The sequence below is a fragment of the Magnolia sinica genome, chromosome 4 (assembly GCF_029962835.1).
Source record: "Magnolia sinica isolate HGM2019 chromosome 4, MsV1, whole genome shotgun sequence".
Lineage (NCBI taxonomy): Eukaryota > Viridiplantae > Streptophyta > Magnoliopsida > Magnoliales > Magnoliaceae > Magnolia > Magnolia sinica.
The window spans coordinates 105650348-105672244 of NC_080576.1; the positions used below are offsets into that span (position 1 = coordinate 105650348).

Consider the following 21897-nt stretch of genomic DNA (forward strand, 5'->3'; position numbering starts at 1 on the left):
ATGCAACCAAGAATGTGAGCAAAACTCGTATATACCCGTGGAAACACATATTACACATCAGGAGTTATACATGAGCTCATGCCAATAGTTCAATTAAAATGAAGGTGTCCAATGAAAGTTGTGCCATCCAAATCTCTCAAAATGATAGCATTTCAGATTATAAACTTGCTAGCATACATGGAAGATATCATATGTACTTGGGTTGTGTAAGATGTATAATTAACTTAAATTGGAATTGTTAATTTTTATTTATCCTGGACTAAAATAACTTTAGATTTTCATTTGAGTTTTAATGTTTTAAGAATATTTTTACACCTATAGCATTTGCAAGTGATCGTTGGCCCAAAAACTATCACACAGGCAAGCATAAGCAACTGTTTGGATTATTTAGGGCCTGTTTGGTTTTTCGAAATACATGGTATTTGGAAGTAAAGAAGTAATAATTACTTATTACCTGTATTTCTAATGATTGTTCCTATTTCTGTTGACTGTTCTCACACGTTTGATTTCTATGTAAAAAGGTTAATCACCAGCCGTGTGTTTGGTGCCATTGTGTAATAGACATGGCTTACACAAAAAGTATGTTATGGTGTCCAGCACCTCACCTCCAATACACCTGCTCCTGCCGTTTGATTTGCCCTGCCATCCCAATAAGGGAATTGGAATGTTGACCGTTGCTCATTTCAAATCAGTGGTCAGTGGTCACTCTCTTCTGGGCCCCACATTGTGTACATGCTTCATCCACGCCGTTCATCCATATTTTCATACAATCATGATTCGTGCGGCTGTCAGTATGGGCCTAAGAAGGGTATACACAGTCGAGATCAAACAGCACTAGTCACTCCATCATATTGAGACCTCCACTAGATTTTTGGATATGCCACATCTATCTGAATCATACACTGTATGGCAGACCCAAATTTCAATGGCCTTAGATCTAAATTAGTAGGTTTTAACCTGATTACTGTAATGTAATCTACCTGATGAATGAAACTGATACTGCCACTACAACCTTATATACTACTAGCAGCCATAGTCATGTCCAAAACATATATAGCGAATCAGATTTCACAGTCCATCATAGTCCAACATATATCCAAAAACGTCCCAAAAAGCAGAAAGTAAAACCAGCTACTAATTTGGCCACTGTGTCCAGTAAGTTTGATCTTTAGCAACATGAGATGAGATGAATGGCAAGGATTAAAACCTAGCAACCAAATACAATCTTTATCAGCGCCTCAAGTAAATGCGGCATTTCATCAACCTCATCTCCCTATGTGCCGTTGCCATCACTGTAATGACAGTAATTTGATGTCGATCTTGATCTCCCTGTAAGATGGTTGCTGTAACTGGCGATGCAACCACGTCCATGCGTCGATCCCATGGTGTCATAATCAGCATCCAAGTCGCCCAATGCTGCATTCTGATGCGAGGTAGCAGTCCATTAAGTATATGCTTCCGACGCCGATTTGTAGCCACGGAAGCAGGCTGAAGAATATCCATCTTACTTGTTGACTGCACTCCTCCCATGTATGATAGATATTGGGTTGGCAGCCATTGAATACAACATACATTTTTTTACCCATCTGCACATTACGAATGAAACTGAACAACGTCAAACCATTTGCATTTATAGTGGAACATAATGAGATAAAGATTACTATTTGTATATAACTGCCTATGATAAATGAAGATATAACGATTGTTAGAGGATACCTGAAGAGGAGACTGAATCTGTTAAATCTGAATTGTTATCCTATACAGAGTGCAGTAACATGAGCCGCGTAGACATAATCATAACAAAATTTCCACACCTTATAAACAGATAATGCAGGTTAACCGGCATCAATGGATGGATCATTCAATACACATTTCAAAAAAGAAATAAAAAAGATCATCCAAAATAATCCACATTCATCCAGCTAGTCAACAGAACTAGCACATATGTCCAAAAAATCACTTGGCAAACCAGCCAAACAAAACAGAAACCCATACGGTCAGGTGGAGGGGACTACACAGTCAAATGAATGATCTGGAGCAAGCAGCATCAACACGAAATCCAACCTTCTATTCTCATGGAGAGAAAGGAATGAAGCAGATTGTTGTTCATCTTTCGATAGTATTCTTATTGCGCGTAAGATCTCATGACCAGTAAGGCCCTCAATCTGCTCCAGAGCAGGTACAACCTGCAACATATGTAACATGTCCTTCCCTTGGTGTATGGTAACAGCCAATGATTTGACAGCTTCAGCAACGTCACTCATTCCTTTGGCTATGATATCACAAGGGCATTCCATCCTAACTCTCTTCCCTAAATTGGTTGTGCTTCCCGTGTTGGCCGAGTTGTTCCCATTCACAGTCGGACTTCGGTTTGCAATATGAGAACCATCACAACTTCGATACGACCACTGGATGTTAGGCGCACTGTCCCCTACATCGTCACTCAATAACATGAGAGTATCGTCATTCAGATCTACAAACCGTGTCGGTGAAATATCAGTATCCCTGAACCTTCTCGATGGCTTAGTATTATGTATGTTTCTTGTGGAAGCATGCAATCCAGCTGCTCGGTCATTACCGAATACGTATGTTAGGTCATCGTACCTTCACACCGTTTTCCCCTGAACATGTTATGCGCAAGGATGCGACTAGTGACAACAACGATAAAAATCAATATAAATAAACATACATGAGAACATACGTACAATATAAAAACAAAATTAATTACTGAAGTCATAACAAATTTTATTTCAAAAATAGTTTCACTCGTATGTAATCCTCCCAAACATCATCCGCATTGGTCACTATCTTCAAGTCATCGTCCCAACCAAAGCCATTAGTGTTTAGAGTGTCCCGAACCTCGAAATACAACCTCTTCAAAGTGCAAAGGCAATTCCCAACATGTTTCTCTTGAACTGTTATTCCTATTGCATTTCTCACGGTCTCCACGACTGTTTTGTAGGTTTCCTTCTTAAAACCATTGGCACTCTTACGGCCATTTGCAACAACATCCATTAGCGTATTGATAAGGCAATCATCCATTTCATCTGTCCACCGCATTACACCACTTGACGATCCATTTCCATCGGGTGATTTTAATTTGTATTTCTTTGGTGTCCTTCATGGTGTAACACACCGTTCTTGACCAGTTTCTTTTGTCAGGGTGGATTGGTTGTTTGGTTTCTTTGGAGACATTTCCCCGTTACTAACTTCAATTATCTACAAATAGTGATATGAGCAGATTTAATAAGCATTACATACATGCATATAAATCATATAAGAAAGACAATTTTCACTAGATACACACATTTCAGACATGATAAAAAGTTGAAAGAGCGAATAATCATATTTTGATACATTCAAAAGAATGCCAATCTAGACACATGCTTATAGGTATTTGAGATGACAATCACATGTCTATAACCGAGTACAAAATGACAATTTAGCATATGATTATCATACTATACAACTCACAAGAAAAGATTCATTCCACATCCTTTCAGCAATACTTTTTCTAAACATCGCACATTCATCCTTTTCACGTTGCGTGACATTACCCTCACATGATGATAGATCTACACTCTCTGTTGAATCCATTAAGGCGACCTCATCTTAGATTACCTTCACATGCGATCACCATCTTCACTTGTAATTAAGGTTGAATGGTGGAGCTGATTTGAGGATTCGAAACCGAGCTTCAAGTACTTCAAATATCCACTCAATAACATTTCGTAACTGAGCATGTCGATAGTTGAAAAGTTCTTTCTTGTTCGAAGGATTGCGGTCCGTGCGGTATTCATTAAGGTAGTACCGTACACCGTGATAAGGAGCCATAAATGCAGGTGAATGAGCGTAACCAGCATCAACTACGTAATATTTACCTACAGTTAACTACGAGTAAATATCATTATAAATAAAATTATAAATAATCCTATGAATATGTTCCATCATATATTTGCATTCGAAGTACCCTAAGGGATAGTAAAATGATAAGTGAAATGTGTCAATGCACTTTGTAAGACACGTGCGTCGGAAGCAGATCCTTCCCATTCGGAGAGCACATATACGAATTTCATATCAAATGTACATGCGACCATTACGTTCTGAGAGAAGATTCCTTTCCTGTTACGATGGGTTGCACTTTCCAATGCAGGCACGTAGGCAGGTACATGGGTGCCATCAATTGCACCAATACAGTCCTAATTTCAACATGCATTACCAGCAAAGAAATAGATATAAAAAAGGGTTGCACAGCACAAGATTTTGCATGATGTCATTACAATTGAGCATACCTGAAAATATGTGCTCCAATTGGGATTGGCTAGAATCTCGACAGGTCTATCCGCACTTGGGAGTTTTACAAAGTCTGGATATATTCCGACAACAACATCCGGAGCTTTACTAAAATATCGACTTACCGTTTCTCCAGACCTTATAAACCGATTACCAATGACACGGTTCCTCACATTATGCCCTACTGTATGAAGGAACATGACAAGTTGTTCTTTCATACAAACATGTTTCCCTTCAGGAAGGAGATTCCTATCCTTGAGAAAGGAGCATAGGTTGAAGAATGTAGCCCTATTTATTCAGAGTTGTGTAACACATTCTTGGTCACCCGATCTAATTATCCCATTTATGATCCTGCTTCTTTTATAGTATCCAAATCGTGAGGGTGTCCTAAATAAATAATTTCGGCAATATTCTCCCACTACAATAGTTGTTGTTGCTGCAGCAACTATAGCTGTAAAAGCAGTCATTTCCTCTTCTGTCCCTCCATGTTAAGATTATTTCTTGTACAACAGACCGAATGAAACTAATGTCAACATCTACCACATTATCAAATACCAATTTCATATCTTGCTTGTAACAATAAATATCCTTTGATATATACCATTATTCAAACTATCTACTGAATTTACAAATCCTATATGTTGCACAGTTTCTTAACAATTCAGTTTCAAACAACAGGTCCCATCCAAAACACGTCGAAACAAGATTAGAACATATTAATGTTACCCATAAAACACATCTCATTTTATCATAATCAGCAACTGCACGACACCAAGATTCACCACCCCCACAGTCACCAAAGACATATCAGTTTAAACCTGATAACAACAAAATTAAAATCTGTCTTGGGAAGACGTCGTGAACTGAGTTCAAGATGGGATTTGTTGTTGTTCACTTCCTTGGTAGCCAAGTAGGCCCCACTTGGAATTGACTCCTGGGCAAAACAACAAACACAGGCAAGTTCAATATCAAATCATTGGGATTAGAAGATGGTATTGGTGGTCGTTACATTCCTTGGTAGCCAAGTAGGCCCCACTTGGAATTGACTCCAGGCATGAAAAACAATCAGAATTTGAAGCAAACAGCAATGCTGATGCTGCAGTTTCGAGTCATATCACGCCCATTTGAAAATTATTGACAAGGCCTTTTTTCGTACTGTGTTATGAATTTTTTTCATGTGCAAAATGATAATGTTATCTGATTTTGGAAGTTATTCTTCTCTCTGAGGATGATGTTGAACCGTGGTTGAATCTATGGTTTAAAGCTGAATCCATGGGCATGGGTTCTCAAGGCATCTGAGGTGTTATTGGTGGATTGTCCGATTCACTTTACTTTCTCAGTTACAGAACGACATGGTTATTGATGATCTGGAGCAGCTTAGTGCTTGCATGGCTCTGCAAGTATCTTTTTGCAGGTTAATGAGATAGTTCTTGGTGACCAATGATAACAACAAAATGGGACATCTATGAATGCATTACTTCATTTTTATTTTTTTTTCTCTTCACTCTCAAAAAAGAAGGTATCTATGTATTTCTCCCTGTGTGCTGTTTGAATTTTCACCGCTCAATACAACAAGATGAATCAATGCTCGTTTTACACAACCACCCATTGGCAGCCCCTGCTCAAATGAAGAAAGAAACGCCTGCCTTGTGGACCAGAAGATGCATCTATTCCCAAATATATTAATCAATTTACAGTCCTATTCAGAAGCACAATGACAATGAAAGAAGAAGAAGAAAAAAGAAGAACAGGTAGCGGTACAGAATCAAGCACGATGAAGAATGAGTCTGATTTCTGAGCAGATGGCCCACATATGTTTCCCATAACATCAATGACATCAGATGGGCGAAACACCTCTCACAGGACAACATTGCTGTGGGCAGATGGGCCGCATATGTGCCTTGAAAAACAGAACCATTTGAAGAGGATGGGAATCATTTGATGGGCCTCGTATGTCATACAAGACATCCGAATTTCATCAGATGGGCGGCATACGTCCGACCAAAAACAGGATCAATATCTCATTAAGATGGGAATCGCTACCATTAGCAGAGGAGAAAATCATCTGATGGGCCATCAATGTTCGAGCAATATTCACTGAATGTCACATACACATGAATACCAATCCGTACCTGTCGACGAGAATGCGTAGGTGTTTGTGAAGCCGTGACGAGCTGCGTACTGTCGGTACAGTTAGAATGGAAGTAAATCCGAGAAAATGCAATAACATGACATTGCAATAACATGCAAGGCGGAAAAATTACATAAACATGCAATGACGATTCATGCAGTAACATGCAAGACCAGGAAAACCCACAAGCGGACGAACACTCCACTATACAAAGACATGCAAGGCAGAAAGGCCCGCTATAATAGGAAAAAAAAATAGTCAAGACACACTCGATTTCGATCATTGCAAGACGTAAAACTCCATGAGAAGTTGCTTGATTTCATTTAGAAGCAGCGGAAATGCCCGATGACCATCTATATCGACTTTCTCCGACGCAGTTTCGGTCTGTCGACCATGAAAACAGGGAGGAGTTATTAGCGTAGAGGATGAAGGACCATCTCTATTGCGAGCTGTAGAAATGGATAGTCAAACCATGAGGTGGAATGAAGAATCCTCTTCATGGTTCTCGTCTTACCTGGTCGCAGAGAAAGTCGTAGATATCCAGTATCGGTCAGCAGTGAGGAAGAAGAAAGTGGGTTTGGAGAGCTTATGTAGGAGCTTGGGACGGACGGGAAATAGATTGCATACTCCTGCGGAGTACGCTTTCTCTTTCAGTACGGTCAAGAGATACGAGCTTTCGCATCGATTTCCTGCAGCGGCTAGGTGCTTCCGGCGGCTGAGTTACTTTGATATGCCGCCATTTCAGACAGATTTTAAATTCGATGTATTTATATCATTTTTCAAACACGCGCCAGAGGTTATGATGACTTCTTTACGGTGGATTGACGGTATTACCCCGAACCAAACGGGCGCTTATATATATATATATATATATATATATATATATATATATATATGGGAAAATGTACTATGGGCTCCTGATGGGACCGTCCCATGAGGTCGAGCTGTGTGGGCCCAACCGTGATGCGTTTCAAACATCTACCCCATCAGTCAGATCCACCATTCCATCGTGGGCCTAGATCTCAAAAATCAAGTCAATCCGTGACTTTTGTGGGCCACACCACATACGGAAGTGATGAGGGGCCATGCACCATTAAAACATTCATAATCATTTTTTGGGCCTACCGAGATGTGATTTGCAAATCCAGACAATCCATTACGTGAGTCCCACTTTGATGAGGGGTCAGATTAAGTTTCAGTAGCATTCAATACTCAGGTTGGCCCCATCAAGTTCTTTTATATGTTTTTCGCATGCCTTTATATGATTTTTGATGGTATGGCCCACCTGAGTTCCGTATGCAGCTGATTTTTGGAATATCCCATAATTTAGAGGGTACACATCAAATTCACGGTGTTGATGGTCGACACGAATCACGGTGGGGCCACACAGCTCGACCTCACGGGAGCTTATGGTGAGGTCGAGCGCATAGGTTTTGGTATCGACTCCTGGTGTGGGGGTAGCTAATAGTGAAGTGAAGTGTGAACTGACAATGGGCGTACTAACAAGCTTACCCTCAGAAAAAAAAAAAAAAAACTCAAATGGATTCCTAGCATTGACAAACTTTAAACCGTGCAATTGATGGATCTGAACCGTCGATTAGATGTAGCGGATTAAGTGTTACCCTTACCGCATGGGCCCCACCTTTATGAATGTATTGTATATCCAAGCTGCCCAGCCGTTTTCTCAGCTCATTTTAGAATTTTATACCAAACCTAAAGTAGATTCAAATCTACGGTGGACCACACCACTGTAATGAGTGGTGAATGACAACTAAAAGATTTTTATAGGCCACAAAAGTTTTGGATGAAGACGATCCTTTTATTTTCCCTTCATCCATGTCTGGTTGACCTTATCAACGGGTTGGATGGAAAATAAACATTACGGATCTGCTTGCAGTAGGCCCTGGGAAGTTTTTAATGGTGTGCGTTCAATCACCACTGTATGGTCCACCTGCGATCTGGATCTGCTTCATTTTTGGGCTCATGCCATAAAATAATCTGAAAAAACGGAAGGACAGTGTGGACACATTATCAAGGTGGGCCCCACGGTAAGGGTACGGTCCACCTTGAGTTCACCTTCATACTTGCAACCATGCATTTTCAAAGCCATGAATGGCGACTCTCTAGAATCGTTAGAAGTCGCCCTGGGACTCCAACAACAGGCATCTCATTGTCGGGTTGACCCATTTTTCTAAATGGTCTGAACCGACCATTTGATAAGCCATTGATCTGATGATAGAGATGTAGAAACGTCCAATCTGTGAGATTTTTCCATAGAAGCTCATGAAACCTGTGCTGGAGCCAATGGACCGTCGCATTTGGCTCTCCATGTGTCCCAATGCAACTAATAGCACGGTAATTTACGGGGGAAATGGTACTATAAGTTCGACCTCATGTGAAGTTCCCATGAGGTCGAGCTGTGTGGGCCCCACTGTGATGTTTGTCGAACATCAACACTGTGCATTTGATGGGTCCCCTTTAGGTTATGGGAGATCCCAAAAATCAGCCGTATATGGAATTTAAGTGGGCCATACTATCGAAAACCATATGAAGACATGCCTAAAACATATAAAAACACTTGGTAGGGCCCACCTGAGTTTTGTATGAGGTTGAAACTTGGTATGACTCCTCATCCAAGTGGTACACACACAATGGATTGGCTGGATTTGTGAACCACATCTCAGTGGGCCCAATTCATGATTATGAATGTTTTAATGGGAAAGTAACCCCTCTAAACTCTTGTATATGTGGTGTGTCCCACTAAATTCATGGATTGCCTTGATTTTAAAGATCATGGCCCACATGGAATGGTGCATATGGATGATTGGGTAGATGTTCAACAAACATCACGGTGGGGCCCACACAGCTCGATATCATGGAAAGTTCCCATGAGGTTGACCTCATAGTACCATTTCCCAACTGAGCACTTTGATCATTTATCTTCACAGGACCCCTCAAACATTATAGTGGTTAAATTGGGGAAATGCCACTATAAGTTATGCTGCTCCTAATTGCATTGAGACATTTAGATACACCAATCTGGTGATATTCAATAGGTCCATCACACATTTAATGGCCACCAAGCAAATACCATGCCAATTTGACAAATATCAACCATTTGATCAATGGCCTTTAATATGGATGGTTAAGATTGTTTGCACAAAAATAAGTCCAATCAACAATTTGATCCACCCATTTGTTAGGCCCCATAATGGATTGCTTATGATCCTAAAGAATCGCTTCTGTTAAGAATCACAGCATCCCATCTATAGCTTGGAAAGGGGACAGCTATAGAAAATAAAGCCAAAACCAATGATGGATTAGATTGTCTGAACAGTGAGTTTTCATGGTAGGCCATGATCTGTTTTGGACTTAATAGACAGCTAGAAACGAACCATTACACTGTCCAAGTGAACTGATGCACTTAAGAGCATTGATAGTGCTATTAGAGCGTCTACCATTTCAAGTAGCCAATGGCAGGCTATTCCTCCTGGATTAAAATTTTGAGAGCACCTGGCATTTCAAGTTGCCAATGGCAAGCCATTCCTCAATAGATAAAAACTCGAGTCTCACATAAACCATCCTCACCTTTTGCTATACACCAAAAACCCGTCTCATTTTCATATATGTCTTTAAACACGTAGGTTAACTTCTGTAAGAGCTGACCTTCAACACGATGGTAACCATATGAAATAAGAGATTATCATTTTATGCGATGATGGGCCATCCATGGCACTTGATCTAAACCATCTAAATGACATATCAAAACATCCAAATTTAATGGATAATCTTTTCGAATTAAATGAAAATTTCTCTTATCTCTACAAAGTCAAAGGGTAAGGATCAGTGTGGTAAAAAGTCATATTAAATGGTCAACATTCCCCTTTGACAACGTATTAATGGAAGTTGAGCACTAGGTTTTTTATGACCATATATATAAAGGAAAGGCATATCTGGCAATACTAAAAAGAGGAACTTATTTAACATATAGCTCTCGAGTGTCCCAATTTATGGTGGTTTCATCAAATTCCTTCTAAACAGTGTCAAGTGATTGGTAGGATGTTGCAATCCCTCATGCTGAGAAGTGCTTGGTAGGATGTTGCCCTCTATCCGATGGCAGTTCACTGATCATCTGCTGTACCTTAGTAAACATCATCTCTTGGGCCGTGTTGCACTCGAATGGTCCATTCAACGCCTTTGATTGACTCTTGAAGCCATTCATAGCCGTCTCCTGTTGCTGATAATGTCCATGCAGTGTCAGATTCATAACAGTCGAAACCCTTGCTCCAATCCAACATCCAAACAAACCTTTTGTGGCAGTACTACTTGCAAGCAATAGCTCATCATCTCAAAGTTCTCTATATTCCTCATTGCGCTCTGGGATGTATATACATATGGGCACAGCAAAGGAACCAAAATTGCTCAATGGATTCAATGTCATCCGCATGATCCACCCACAGAATATGCATTTCCTCTCTTTACAAAGTCTGGCAATTCTTCCTAGGGCTGTGTTTGGATAGGAGGAAAAGTAGGGAAATGAAAAATGTTCTTCCATTGATATGACATTTCTGTGTTGTTTGGATAGCTAAGAAACTGGTTAGATTCCATGGCAATTACTGTTCAATTTTCCCAGCACAAGTTATGAGGTGAGTATTTCTCTCTAAAATGATATTTCCACTTGCTATCCAAACAAGTTGCAGAAAAATGAAATCCATCATTACACTCCCTTTCTTTTCTTTGATAAAAATTTAAAAAAAAAAAAAAAAAAAAAAAAATTCCCTCATGGGGCTCACTGATGAAAGGTCGGGATCATCATGGCCAAAGTAATTATAAAACAACACCATCCCAGCATCTTCCCACATCTCACCGGAAACAAAATTTGAAATACAAATTGGACACCTTAGGAACGAAGGTTGTGCAGTGGCACCAATAGGAAGGACCAAATACAACTAAAACAGCATCCCAAACGCTTCTGAAAACCATAAGATCTCCCCGGTAGAGAATTAATCTGCTCGACCATTGAAATTCACAAGGCTCAAAACTGTCCATATCTAACCATCTTACCTCCTGTATAGGTGCAATAAAACATGACAGTGCATGTCAGTACCTGCGGAACCCACGCTCAAGCATCCGGCCCGATGGGCACTCGTAAGCGAGGTGACCACGGCCGCCACAGTTGTTGCAGATGACAATGCTTACACAATCCCGGCTGATGTGACCTGGTTGGTTGCACATGCGGCAGATGATGTCGCGGAAGGGCCCGCCAGCAATCTCTGATGCCAGGTTAGACTTGGGACACTGGCGGGCCACGTGGCCCGACACATTGCAGACATTACATACTGGATCGTTGGGGCAATCTCGGGCCAGGTGACCAGGCTCGCGGCAGTTGTTGCATGCCTTGTCGTTGGTGCAATCGGCAGCAATGTGGCCCTGCTTGTAGCAGTTGTTGCAGATCCTGGTGTCAAACGGGGCTAGGCCAGATCCTGAGCACTCGCGGGCAAGGTGGCCCATCTTCCCGCACATGTGACAGATGGGCTCATTGTTGCACTGGCTTGCCATATGTCCAGGCTCCTTACAGTTCCAGCACATGGTCTTCCCGGTGCATTCAGATGCAATGTGCCTAGCAGTTAAAAAAGCGAATCAACAGGAATTTTGTTAATGGTAATCATGCATAAGAGGGGTATTATCAGGCTCAAATGCAGAGTGCCGCGTCCATTTCAAAGCACCTTGATAAAGAGGAAAGATTGATCTCTGGCAAGCAGGTGCCTGTAAACCTCTTTGCCAAAGAACCATTTCAAAGCCAACCCCAAATTGCAGGGAGAAAGGTCAAGATGGAAATGATGACGATGTTGGTGATGGTGATGAATTAGGGACCGTGTTTTGGTTATCCATACAGTTCGTCTGATGGCCACACCCTAGATGAGCAGCCAATATCTTCCAGATTAGAATATCTGAGTTCAGGATGTTAAGATTAGTAACCTAAAAATAGATGCCCAGTGACTGCACCAATTACAGTTTGAGTATTATCTTAACCTAATACCAGTAATTTGTTCCCAGATTGCTGGGAGAAAGGCCATGATGATGATGATGATGATGATGACGACACCTAAGGACATGCTCGGTGTCCTAAATGCCTATTCTGCAGAAGTGGGGCCTATATTGTGGTGATCCAAACCATTAGTCTGATGGGCCACAAACTGCATGTGGAGCTAACAGCTTCAAGATTAGAAGATTTGAGTTTTGAACCTTAAGATCAGCAGCCTAAAAATAGATGCCCACTACCCTGTAATAATTGCTGATGATTATGATCCTGACCAGAGATAAATGGTTTTAAAGATAGGTGGTTAAGCACAGAATACAGCAATGATGCAATGATAATGATGATGAAGCAAACAGTATGACAATTGTCTAAAGAAAAGGGCCAAGAGCTTTTGTAGCTCCCCAATTAGTACAATAAAGGCAACGATGTGATGATAATGATGATGAAGCAAAGGACACTTCAATGATCTACAGAAAAGGGCCAAACACTTTAAGAGCGCCCCATACCTTGTAGCCCATCAGATCAACCTTCTGAATCTCCCAACCACAGGACACTATGCATGTCCTAATGCATCTGGACCCTACAATTCCTCAGCATAAAAAATAAGCTAGCTATCAAAGCACAGTTGAGGTTCGGAGCAAGAAAAACAGAGAAACTAGAACAATTGTTAGTGCCATCACAAGGAACAAGTTTGTATCAGGGTAGACTTCTACAGTCATCGAAGGTCGCTAAGATTCCTAATAAAAATGTAAACAGGCAATCAAAAAAAGGCCAGGTCACAAATGAGGAAAACAGAGACACTAGAACAAACATTGGTGCCATCCCAAGGATTTTTTATTTTTTTTTGGATCAGGGTAGACTTCTACAATCATCATTCATTGGGGGTAGCTAGATCAGAAGGTTCTCCAGTTCCATCTCTTCCTCTACACTGCCAATTAAATTCTCTGGGGAAGGAATCCCAGTTCAGTTTGGTAATTTACTACATCACATAGTATCACTTGCAGTTGTATTTTATCTCACTTCAGCAGTCTTCTCCGCCTGGAGAAGATCAAAATACCGAACACTGACAGTCTTCAATTTGAATCATTGGGTGATCTTGAAGCTGGGGCATTGGAACTGCAACAGGGAAGAAATTAGGTAGCTGTCTTTGCGCTAGGCAGCAAACCCACCTCCCATCCTGACAGCTTCTCTACGAGTTTCTAACAGTTCAGCTGGGAGAATACGAAGGAAGATACAAATTTTTCGGGTCCAAGATCAATCATCACCTGAATACAATCTGATTATGCTTTATCCCGGAAAGAGACCAGTTAGCCTTATTGGAAGTGCATATGATATTCTCACAAAGGTTCTCATGACCACCAATCATCTCTCCACAGTCTGCTTTTATTCAGGGTTTTTGATGGCTCGTTAACATCTCACAAGTACATTCACGAGTATCCAAGCAGAGGGGAATCGGGATTTTTTTCTGAAAAATAGATATGGGTAAGGCATAAAATTTTGTTGATTGGGAGTTTCCTGGACCACCCAATGTGAAGAATGGGTTTCAGAAAGATGGTGGTGCTGGATTAGAGCTTACATTTCCACAGCCTCATTTTCTATTAAAATCAATGGCTCTCCATTTGGACTCTTCAATGGTTTTCCTTATCTCCATTCTTGCTTGCTATTTACATATAGTTACTCAGCAGTCTGATTTCTAGAGTGATGGCATTCAGAATGGTTGGTGTATTCAACTTTTAAAACTCCAGCAGTCTCTCCCCTTCTGCATGCTGACACCCTTCTTCTCAGACAAGGTAAGATCTTTTTTTTTTTCTCTGAAAGAACAGAAAAGGTAAGATCGTAGAGGCTGAAATGCTCAAAAAAATTCTATTTGTAAGAGATTCTTTTGGGCCAAAAGCACCTTTATGAGGATGAATATGGAGCAATATGATAAATCCCATTGCATAATTTTTAAGTTACAAGAAGGGTTGCAGCCAACTTTTCTTGGGTTGCCACAATCAATTGGCAAACCACCTAAAATCTCTTTGGGACAGGGTTATCAGAAAGAGTTAAATGAAAAGCTGGATGTGGGGAAATCACAATATCTCTAGTTCTCTACCTATATTGGAAGAGTAACTACAACTAAGGGAACTTGGCAAACTTCCCAATTTACCTTTACATCTCCCTTTCAATGCATTCACTGTGTATCTAACAGCATAGTGTGGCTGAAACGTGAATTAATCTGGAATGCAGGTGAAGGTGGTCAGAAATATATTCAGTGGAAGTTGGCACTTAGAAAACCTCAAGACTGGTAATGAAAAGACCGGGGGAGTTCAATGATGATTTACTTGGAAAATGGAGGAATATAGGTGAGGGTGGTGGGAGCTTTTTAGAGATGTTCCGTGCACTTAGTATGTATACAAAGCTATGCTGGAGCATTAAGAAGGCCTCCAGAAGACCAGTGTCTGGTATTTGGAGAGCTCTTAATTAATGTGAACCATACTTTATTCAGATATTAGATGTGGGATTGGACTCGAGGACAGGATCAGGTGTTGGCATGATATTTGGTGCAGAGACAAGCCTTTCTGTGAGAAATCTGACAATCTTTTTGGTGTGGCAACGAATAAAGAGGAAAAGGTATCAGATACTAACAACACAATCACTGACAAAACTATTTGGGGCCCCTTGTTTAAAAGTCTGAGATTACATCCCTGTGCAAACTGTTTGGTTACCTGGAGAAGACAGTCACACCCACCCCTGATTACAGAATCTGGATATGGAAGTGCTGGGAACTTTCTTTAAGGTGCTGCTCTGTGATAGGGGAAGATGAAGGTAGCACACTGTCTCAAAAAAACTGTGGGTGAACTTCCCTGTAAACTTCTGCATCTTGCTGGCTAGTACCGTAGAAAAATTTGCACAGGAAATCCCTCACAGCACAGAAACTGATATATCCTCTGTTTGCGGCAGTAGTCATGGGTGAATCATCTCCTATTGCACTGCCCTGTTTATCATCAGATATGGGGGCAAAGCTTTCTCTCTTTAGGCTCACTTGCTACAATGATGGAATTATGGTATGATGACTGGCCGCTGGCCGTAGGTAACACTGAAGAATGTTGGATGGCTTAGGGCATGCAGATGGAAAGAAACAAGCAGATGTAAGACATGCCTTAGGATAATGTCATCGAAGACTTCCAGCTGTCTCAAGGGAGCTCCAGCATCTCAAATGCATGATTGGAGAGCATTGTTGTTGCCTACAAAGAAGCCTAAGGAAACAGAATGGTGCGGTGGATTCTGCCTCATTAAGGAAGACTTAAACTGAACTTGCTGGCGGTTCAATTGGGAACCCAGAGAGCTTGTGTGGAAGGTAGAATTAGAGACGGTATGTTTTTTAAGAGTACAACTTGAGATCATACCGGCAGAATGGTGAAGGATTTTTTGGGGCAGATTGGGGAAACTGACTCCAAAAAGGCAGAAAACACTGGGGTTCTATCCCATAGCTCAATGGCAGGCTGCAGAGACGGTGCATCCCAACATTGAGATCTCGGGTACAAGCCCAGCTTACCTATATATATATATATTTTGGTGGGGGATGGTAAAGAAAAAGAAAAAGAGGCAGATGTCACTAACTTCTTGTCAGAATTAAAGAATTAGGTATTGCTGTTCTGCCCTTACACATCAAAAGAGACTTGGAGAATGTGATCAAAAGGGTACAAAGGTCTTTCCTTGGCAAGGAAAAGACACTGTAAGAAATCATCGAATTTTGTTTGGATTAAGGACTTCCCTTGGCAATTAGCAGAATACAACAAATGAAAAGCCAACATGATTCCTTGACTAAACAGGCAGTTTCTTGTAAAACCCATTTGTCGGTAATTTGATGCCAAGCAAATAGTGGTGTATTTATCTATATTACTTTTTTTCTTCTCGTTGAGCACTTCTTTGTGCTTGTACTCTCATTCCGGTTCATTGTTTATGTTCACTCATCCAACAACGAAAATTTTTGACATCTGATTAGTACTCACAAGAACCATAGTTCTCACCAGGGACGGTCCTGCCACTTTGAAGGTGATAGCCTACGCCCTCGACCAATATCAGGACAAGTGGACTAGGTTCTCAGAGACCAATAACTCTTTTTCCAGTAAAGAATTCCACGGGTATACCAGACATGTTCAATTGTGATGTTATAAAATCACTAATGATATCTAACCCTTCAAATAATTGGTTTTCTCAAAAAGAACTCAAGGCCTCACAAAATTTATTTTCTGAAAATCAAATATTTTCATGCCATGGCAAAGTATTGTGGCAATGTCAACAACATTGGACTTTTCATTAGGACAAAAAAAGCATGGTATAAAAGTTTTGTCACCAATTAAAAGATGGTATAACTTTAACCATGCCACCAATTAAAAGATGAAGCACATGAAGACTGATCTTACCCAGGAAGTGCGCAGTTGTTACAGACGGGTACATTCGGACAGTCTCTGGCATAATGACCAGGTCGCTTGCAGTTCTTGCACAGATTGTCCTGCCTGAAAAAAAGAAAAAGAAAAAGGAGCAAGTTGGATATTCGTTATAGCTATGTCCAAAAGCTGAATGAGAAACAACCACTGACAAATTTTAACTGAAGACATGTTCCAAGGACATTGGTTCTAGAGAAACTAATAAATTGAGATATCCATCAACGACTAAATGTGAAATAGAATGAAACAAAAGATAATGGTGCTGTTTTTAGTGTGGAGACAAGCCACTTTGCAAAAAGATGTGTCTGCCTCAATCTAGTGGGGAGCAGCCATTAAGAATCTTGGGACATGAATTGAACTATTTTGGGCTGATGTTTTATAAAATACCTATCCTTTGTAATCGGGGATGATTCAAGAATACAGTTTTGGGAGGATATGTAGTGTGGGAGACAAACCACTTTGCCAAGAGATGGTGGTGCTTAACAAGCTAGCCTCTTGCAGAAAGGCTAAGATTTCACAGAGTTGTATGGAGGTTGGCGGAGGTGATATAAAGGCCCACTTTCTTCATAACTTTATAGATTCTAAAGTTGCGGACTCTGTGTGCCTGCAAGGGCTACTGCAAGCTGCTTCTCCTTCATCTAGAAATTCAGAGACAGTTGGAGGTGGAGCTTTGAAGGCTTGGAAAAAAAATTTGGCCACATCGTTTTCTTTCATTAGCCATGGATTGCCTCCAGCGAAAATTTGAAGGCCCACATGAGTGGTGGTTTTTGGTCAGTTTCTCGCTATTGACCACCTTAGACATAGACAGATGATCAATAAAGAAGGGTGCCCCCAACGTTTGAGTAATGAGGAAACTGTCAACCACTTATCCATACATCATCCTTTTGCAACAACCATTTGGTGGGCCTCTTTGATTTATTCAAGACTTTGTGGGTGATGCAGGGAGAGATGACCTCCGTTTCTAGCTTATGATTAGGATAGGGAAAAGATCTAACATCCTTCTTATAGAGATTGTCTCTGATAGAAGGCAGAATATGGTAACCATCATCATCATCTATGCCTTACCAACAAATTGGGTCAGCCACACAAGTGGTGTTCCACCATTCCACTCCATCAAGGGCCATACTCTCTGTTAAATCATAAGTCATCAAATTATTTCTTCCTACCTTCACACAAATCCTTTCGGGCCTTCCCCTTGTGCTCCAAGAGCCCTCAACTTGAACCAACTCACTTCTAACCAATATGGTTCTCAGACTCCGTTGCTCAGGGCCAAGCCATCTAACTCTACTTTTTCTCATCATATTAGTTATTAATAATGGTGTTATAGCGTTATTGATATTGGTGCTACAGCTAAGTTCTCTCAACTGCATTCATCCCTAATTCTATCCTTCCTCATCTTACAATTGATCCATCTCAACATCCTCATTTCAAATTTTCAACTAAACCTCATCTTGCAACTGATCCATCTCAACATCCTCATTTCAAATTTTCAACTAAACCTCATCTTGCAACGGATCCATCTCAATATCCTCATTTCAAATTTTCAACTAAACCTTACCATGAACATATTGTTCCTCAAATGCCCAACATTCTTTCCATCAAGCGTGGCTGGAATTATAGCTGCCCTATAAAATATCCCCTTCAATTTGATTGGTATATGGCTATAGCATAAAACTCCAAAGGCACATCTCCACTTTATGCATCCAGCTCTAATTCAATGAGAAACACCCTCCTGCATGTGTGTAGAGATGTGTGTAAAATGCCCACATACACCTCATTCGATGTGGTCATATTGTTAATACAAACAATCAAATAGCATATGTATAAGATGTGAGACGGATGGGTCAATTTGAAGCCAAGTTGTCAAATACGTACAAACCCAAGTCATCAAAACAATGGGCCTAGGATGCCACGTATGTATATATCCAAGTCATCAAAACAATGGGCATGATGACCATCATCACCTGGCACAAAAATCAGGCTAACCCACAAGTCACGAGAAAAATGAAAACTAAAGTTCTCATTCAACATACACAAGTAGCCTACTTGACAAGCAAGTTGACTTAATTCTTGCTCTAGGTGGTCTACATGGTGGGGCCTTGGCCAACTCCAAGACAGCTTGGATGTCATACATTAGCAAATATGCACTAGTTGGACTATGTACCAAACAATGAACTTCAAATGAAATGCATGCACACATAATAACATCTCAAATGTTCCAAACCATGCGATGAGTGTAACCGCCCTCTCGAAAACCAATACAAAATGGACCGACACATCTCTCTCTCTCTCTCTCTCTCTCTCTCTCTCTCTCTCTAAGGGTAGCTTTTTTTATCTTTTTGCCTTAAAAAATGAAAATATAAAGAGGGAGAAATGTCAAAACAGTAGAATATTGCATTTGTGTTTTTAACATCTATGCAATGGTGTATCATATTATTCTTTAATAAGAATGTTGCTGACCTGACCTGCTGAAAGTCAACCAAGTGAGGCCAAACAGAATGCAAATCAAGCATGATTGAGTGAATTATGGCCCATTACATCAAAACCAAGTAATGTTAGGAAAACAAAACCCATGGGTTAAGATTTAATGATTGTCTGTGCATGTGTGTTTTTAAAGGAAGAATTAATGAGTGCCACAATGAGGGGGGAAAAAAACTAACATTAAACTGGAAAAAGTAATCATACCTATAACTCCGCCGATCCCTTTTGTATGGTGCATCACGGTATGACATACGTTCACTGCTACGAAACCGCCGTGTTCGCGGAGGGCTCCTGCTGCTGTCCGGACTCATAATGGGGGATAAGGAATGCACAGACGAACCAGTCCGGAAGCCACAACCAAAATCACAATGGCTAAGGAACTCACCTAGTCAAAACCACCAATTGCTCTCCTACTCGCTGTCCGAGTCACCAAAAAACCAAGCCACCTCCCATCAGTCCAAATTCATATCTAAGCTCTCCAATACTCACAAAAACCAAAACTTCCACAAGCTCCAAATTCAACCCATAAATAAAAAACCCATCAAAGAAGTAAGAAATGAATAACGGAAAATACACCATCTCTGCTAATGTCAGAGAACCCCCACAAAAATTGCTTGCTCTAGGAACCAAAATATTAATAACAGCAACTTCGTAACTAAATCAAAAGCCCTGGCATTTGGCAGTACTAGGAATCAAAAGTCCTAGGAGCAATTAAAAATAAAAATAAAAACCCTAACTTAAAACAAAACTAGAAACCAAAAACCTAACGTCAACAGAACTGTGCTTCAATGCAACTTACAAATTTACAGATCTACATTAATATGAATACCTACTCTCAGAAACTTTCTATTTGAGCTGAAAACCAGCAACCATTAACATATCAAAAAGTGAACTTTCACCATATAAGGCCAGATATCAATAGAGCTATGTCCCCCACAACAGGGAGAGGAAAGACAAAAAAAAAGGCTAAGAATAACCAACTCCATAACATCACAGAGATGGATGCCAAAAGGCAAAACATGCAGTCCTCAATTGATGAAAGCAGCATTTATATTTGTATAGCGACCATACAGATGGGATCACATTTCTAGATTTGGACCGAACATCTGGCAGTTCACAATGTATTTGTCCTGCCCCAAAGTTCTCCCCAACTGAAAATCCTATCCGCGGAGATGGTAGATTTCTTTCCCATTGATTGTGGACCACTGAAAAAGCTCCCATTTTTAGGTCACCAATCATAGCGCTACAATCGGATGGATGAAATTTCCAAGGCATGGCCCATCCATGATGGGAACAAACGATCAAATGTCTCAATCACAGAAAGGGAGGGCCCACCAGCATAGTTGCAGGACCAAACAAAAAACAGATCATTTTGGTCGGCCAGTAATCATCTACAAATCCGCACCATCACCCAAATCCGAAAACCCTGACCCTAACTTCAATCTCAGCATTACCCGCAGTTCAAGAGCAAAACAAGATTGCCTCCTCAGCATCTCTCGCCATTTTATCAGACGTCCTCGTGAGACGAGCATCTCCCACCATCCATTGCTTGCAAGCGGGAAGCCATACACACTCTCCACCCAAAGCAAGCGCCGTAATCCAAATTTGAATGTGCATGAGATTCCCGCCCACCACAATGGACGGTGAGAGATCTCGGGACACAATCTCAACGTGTGCCAATGACACACGCCAGACGTGCTCAATCGAAAACCTAATCTCTAACGAAACAAACCCAAAACCCTAACCCTAGCTTCCGCACTAGACGGACAGTGGATTTCCATTAATTCGAATTCCCCAAAATCCCGAAACTCAGATGCTAATTCGGTTGCAAACGGATCGAAATGCCATATTTCGAGATGAGAGAGGGAAGATTTCAATATCGATTTGGGAAATGAAAGAGAACGAGAAATAAATGAGAGAATCACACCTTCAAATATCGTCTCGCGCAGAGAGAGAGAGAGAGAGAGAGAGAGAGGGAAAAATCGAGTTAAAGAAATAAAAATAAAAAAACCCTAGCTGAGAGGCAATAGATTTTTCAAGAGAAATGATCACATACAACGTTGCATGTTAGGTTAACATACAATATTTTCATTTTCGGCTTACGTGGCATTTGGATAAGAACAGTTGAGCCGTGAAAGAGGGTGGAACATGTCATGAGGATTAACTGGAGGGAAGATTGGAACAATCCACGCATCAGATGGGCCACACACATTAATTCAGACCATCCGTTGTACATATACTCAAACGGTGTGGCCCTGTTAAATAATGCATGATCCTGTTTTTCTTCCAAATTGATTTTGATGATGCGATCTACCTTTTTCACCGATCTGATTATATATATATATATATTTGACACTGCAGCAGAAAATGGGCGCGTTGTAAGTTAAACTAACATGGCGTACTGAGTAAACCATGTGGGGCCCACACATTGATGTATGTGTCTTATCCATGCTGTCCATCCATTTTAAAAGATAATTTTGGGCTACCAATCCAAAATTAAAGTATCTCCAAAGCTAAAG

General features: G+C 40.7%; 1 protein-coding gene and 1 long non-coding RNA gene across 6 annotated transcripts; both read right to left on the minus strand.

Moving 5' to 3' along the window:
- Positions 1-984: 984 nt before the first annotated feature.
- Positions 985-6477, minus strand: LOC131243644 (uncharacterized). Of its 5 annotated transcripts, XR_009170154.1 has the most exons (4): positions 6426-6477; positions 4293-4793; positions 1717-3219; positions 985-1586 (listed from the first exon to the last, which is right to left on the minus strand). It is a non-coding gene; the product is annotated as an uncharacterized LOC131243644 (long non-coding RNA). The 5 variants fall into 5 exon arrangements; XR_009170153.1 differs by lacking the exon at positions 4293-4793; XR_009170152.1 differs by lacking the exons at positions 4293-4793; positions 6426-6477 and having other exon boundaries at positions 1717-2648; positions 2767-3614.
- Positions 6478-11220: 4743 nt separating this feature from the next.
- Positions 11221-21420, minus strand: LOC131243646 (zinc finger protein GIS2-like). The gene is made up of 4 exons (XM_058243135.1): positions 21306-21420; positions 19583-19795; positions 16874-16966; positions 11221-12044 (listed from the first exon to the last, which is right to left on the minus strand). Exons 2-4 carry the CDS (start codon positions 19687-19689, stop codon positions 11525-11527), a joined length of 720 nt encoding a protein of 239 aa, XP_058099118.1. The 5' UTR covers positions 19690-19795; positions 21306-21420; the 3' UTR covers positions 11221-11524.
- Positions 21421-21897: the final 477 nt, after the last annotated feature.

Excerpts from the sequence above, each read along its gene's own strand:
- LOC131243646 (XM_058243135.1), bottom strand. The coding sequence starts at position 19,689 with ATGAGTCCGGACAGCAGCAGGAGCCCTCCGCGAACACGGCGGTTTCGT. Across the intron at positions 16,967-19,582 it reads AGGGATCGGCGGAGTTATAG|GCAGGACAATCTGTGCAAGA; the intron begins GTATGATTACTT and ends TCTTTTTTTCAG. Across the intron at positions 12,045-16,873 it reads AACAACTGCGCACTTCCTGG|GCACATTGCATCTGAATGCA; the intron begins GTAAGATCAGTC and ends TTTAACTGCTAG.